General features: G+C 34.9%; 1 protein-coding gene across 1 annotated transcript; it reads right to left on the bottom strand.

Moving 5' to 3' along the window:
• Nucleotides 1-576: 576 nt before the first annotated feature.
• Nucleotides 577-942, bottom strand: LOTGIDRAFT_175918 (hypothetical protein; the record flags this gene model as incomplete). The annotated part of the gene is made up of 1 exon (XM_009062995.1): nt 577-942. One exon carries the CDS (start codon nt 940-942, stop codon nt 577-579), a length of 366 nt encoding a protein of 121 aa, XP_009061243.1.
• Between the last annotated feature and the right edge of the window lie 1,747 nt (nt 943-2,689).

Raw genomic sequence — 2,689 nt, 5'->3', positions numbered from 1 at the left:
TGAACCCTCACCACACGAGCTACTAAATCTGTCAAAGAGTTTATATTTTCTGCCAGCTGGTTAAAATTCTCATTTCTCCTTTATCTATAATAATAATCTATATATGTCTTTTAATTCTATTTAATTTTCACCAGTTTATGTTCGAGAACTTTCTTCACTCGAAAATTTCACCGACCACGTTTTTCTTCACTTCCGGTTTAATAATAAAAAAAAGTTTTCATCTATTTTTATTAATAATGTCACTAATTTATCATTCCATCCACAAACGATGAAATAATCCCATCCTCGTCGCCAATTTGTCACATCGGGGGGTTCGTTTAGGCACTTTCACCTTAGGAAAATTTAAAATAAAAGTTCTGTAAGATTCAACAAGGTTCAATCTGTTCAATCGTCTATATTTTGCACACTACACAATGACATTATTTTGACACTACTAAGTTATACAGGGAGACAACTATCTTTTTCACTTAAGATATTATAATATAAATCAGACTACAGTTACATAGGGTAGCTCATGACACAGCACCTCTTGGCCACCTCCAACAGAGATTTTGTTTTTTGTTGTGTAAATGAAACTCAGTTTTTAATATTCAAACCCCTGGTTAACTCCTTCAAATCATCATTATTAAGTATAAATTCAATTGGTTTCTTCTTCAGAAAACTCTCCAGTTCTTGAACTATTTTACTTGCGTGGTTATTGTCATTTTTTGTTACGCGTATATCATTAGATACTTTCAACCTGGAAGTCTGGACTGATGTTCCAGGTTGATCCAGGGAGACTTCATCTTCACAATTATCGTCTTCACTTGGAACATAGTCCAAGTCCTGGTCGTCTGACAGTTGCTGTGCGTCCAGAGGATCAATATCCAGTGATGATTCCGAATCTGAAGACTTGCTTTCATTATTAAAAACTATTTCAGTGACTTGATTTCTTTTCGACATCTTGGTAAGGTTCTGTAAACAAAATATATATTGAAAACTGCATTATTACTAATAATGTCAATGTTTATGATACATATAACTATGATCTTGGCGCTCATTGGGACTTTGTACTCCGAGAGGGTGTGTCTAACGGGACCCTCTGTAACAAAATACCCTCTACAGGGATCACTCCTTATCCACTCTTGAAAGGGTCAGCCATATTGCCCCAAGTTGACCTGGTATTTTGTCATGACTGATATATTTTCACTTGAATGGTCATAAAATAAGTTGTTCATGATTAAAACTTTAATCGCCTAGATTATCCCAAGAAGGGGGGCCCTTGGAAAGAATACCTTATATTTTTATTACCTACTTGAACGCAGTAAGAAATTATGAACATTAACTAGTTTCGATTTTATTGTCATATTTTTGGGGATCACACCTGTCAGCATGAGGTATGGAGCCAAATGATATAAATACTCCTCATTTTGATTGGAATAGTCAGTATACACTTGAAAACTGTGGTACTCATTACACAAGCTAAAGTATTAGAACACCTTTGGAACGTTAGCTTGAATACCTCTTGACTATTACTACGTTTGGCTAAATACCTCGCCTCCTTTAGTTTATACATATACACAACGTGAAGTAGACATGGAATATAACTAAAAGAAAAACTGTTTTACGGAGTTGTTTATTTTATTCCCCTGACATCTCTGGATGATCACAAGTGTCTAAACAGGAGAGCTTTGTTATACCTCACGTTCCGTTTATAAAGCTGATTACAAAAACTAGCAAAATTCGAATATTCTCAAAATTTAGCTTTTTTTATGCTAACTGTGTTATATACTATGATATATCATAATTGGAAAATAACATCAGTATCTATCAAAATAGTACTTACTAAAAGAAAAGTCTCGGAACATTCTGTTAAAAGGGAATTCCCCAGTTTGAAAGTCAGCACAAAGTTTAGGGTCTGTTGAAGATTCCATTGTTTTTGTTCTTGTTGATGTTTATGAAGTTAATGAAAGACTGAAAGGTCTCATGCTTCTTGGTGTTGTATATAGAGTTGTCATATGTATTGGGACTTTGTAGTCCCGTCCAGTCAAAGCCCTGACACCTTAATATTATAAAAGAAACCTCTGAAATAGTTTTAGTGGGAGGAGCCAATCACGTACCTCATCATGTGCAACAGGCTCCACTCATCCTTCTAAACAATTTCTTTTCAAACTTATAGTTTAATTATAGTATTGTTAACAAATGTAATGGTCAAACGTCCATTATTGTTGCTCTACATGAATACCTGAAATTAATGCATTAGCAACCATCACACCTGGTTGTTTGCTGGTTATGTACCTTGGGTACACTCGGGCTAAGGTTCTTAGCTCTCGCCAACACTTTCAGTCGATGAAATATGAATATCCTGTTCAAGTTGAACATAAGTTCCATATATCCTCAGACTTTCTTTTCTAATCTCATAATACAGGTATTGGGATTTTCTGCCAAATTTATAAAAATGTCTTTCTTTAAATATAGTGTTTTAGTTTTCCGAAATGATGAGTTTGATCTCTAGTCGACAGCCAAATTTCGGTAGGAGTTATTAGTTTTCTGAAGAAAGCCTTATTTTATAATCAACCTGTTTATGTTCAAGTTTACCATAACGCCAACATTGGATAAGAGGTCTTGATTGTCCACGATGGGCTTCCGTACTATAAACTTGTCTATGTTTCATCGGTCGCTGACTGTGACACGCATGTGAATTATGTCC

The sequence above is a fragment of the Lottia gigantea genome (genome assembly GCF_000327385.1).
Source record: "Lottia gigantea unplaced genomic scaffold LOTGIsca_546, whole genome shotgun sequence".
In the NCBI taxonomy this organism is placed as follows: Eukaryota; Metazoa; Mollusca; class Gastropoda; family Lottiidae; genus Lottia; species Lottia gigantea.
Note: the sequence above shows the minus strand (reverse complement) of the source record. Positions and strands in the feature narration are given on the sequence as shown.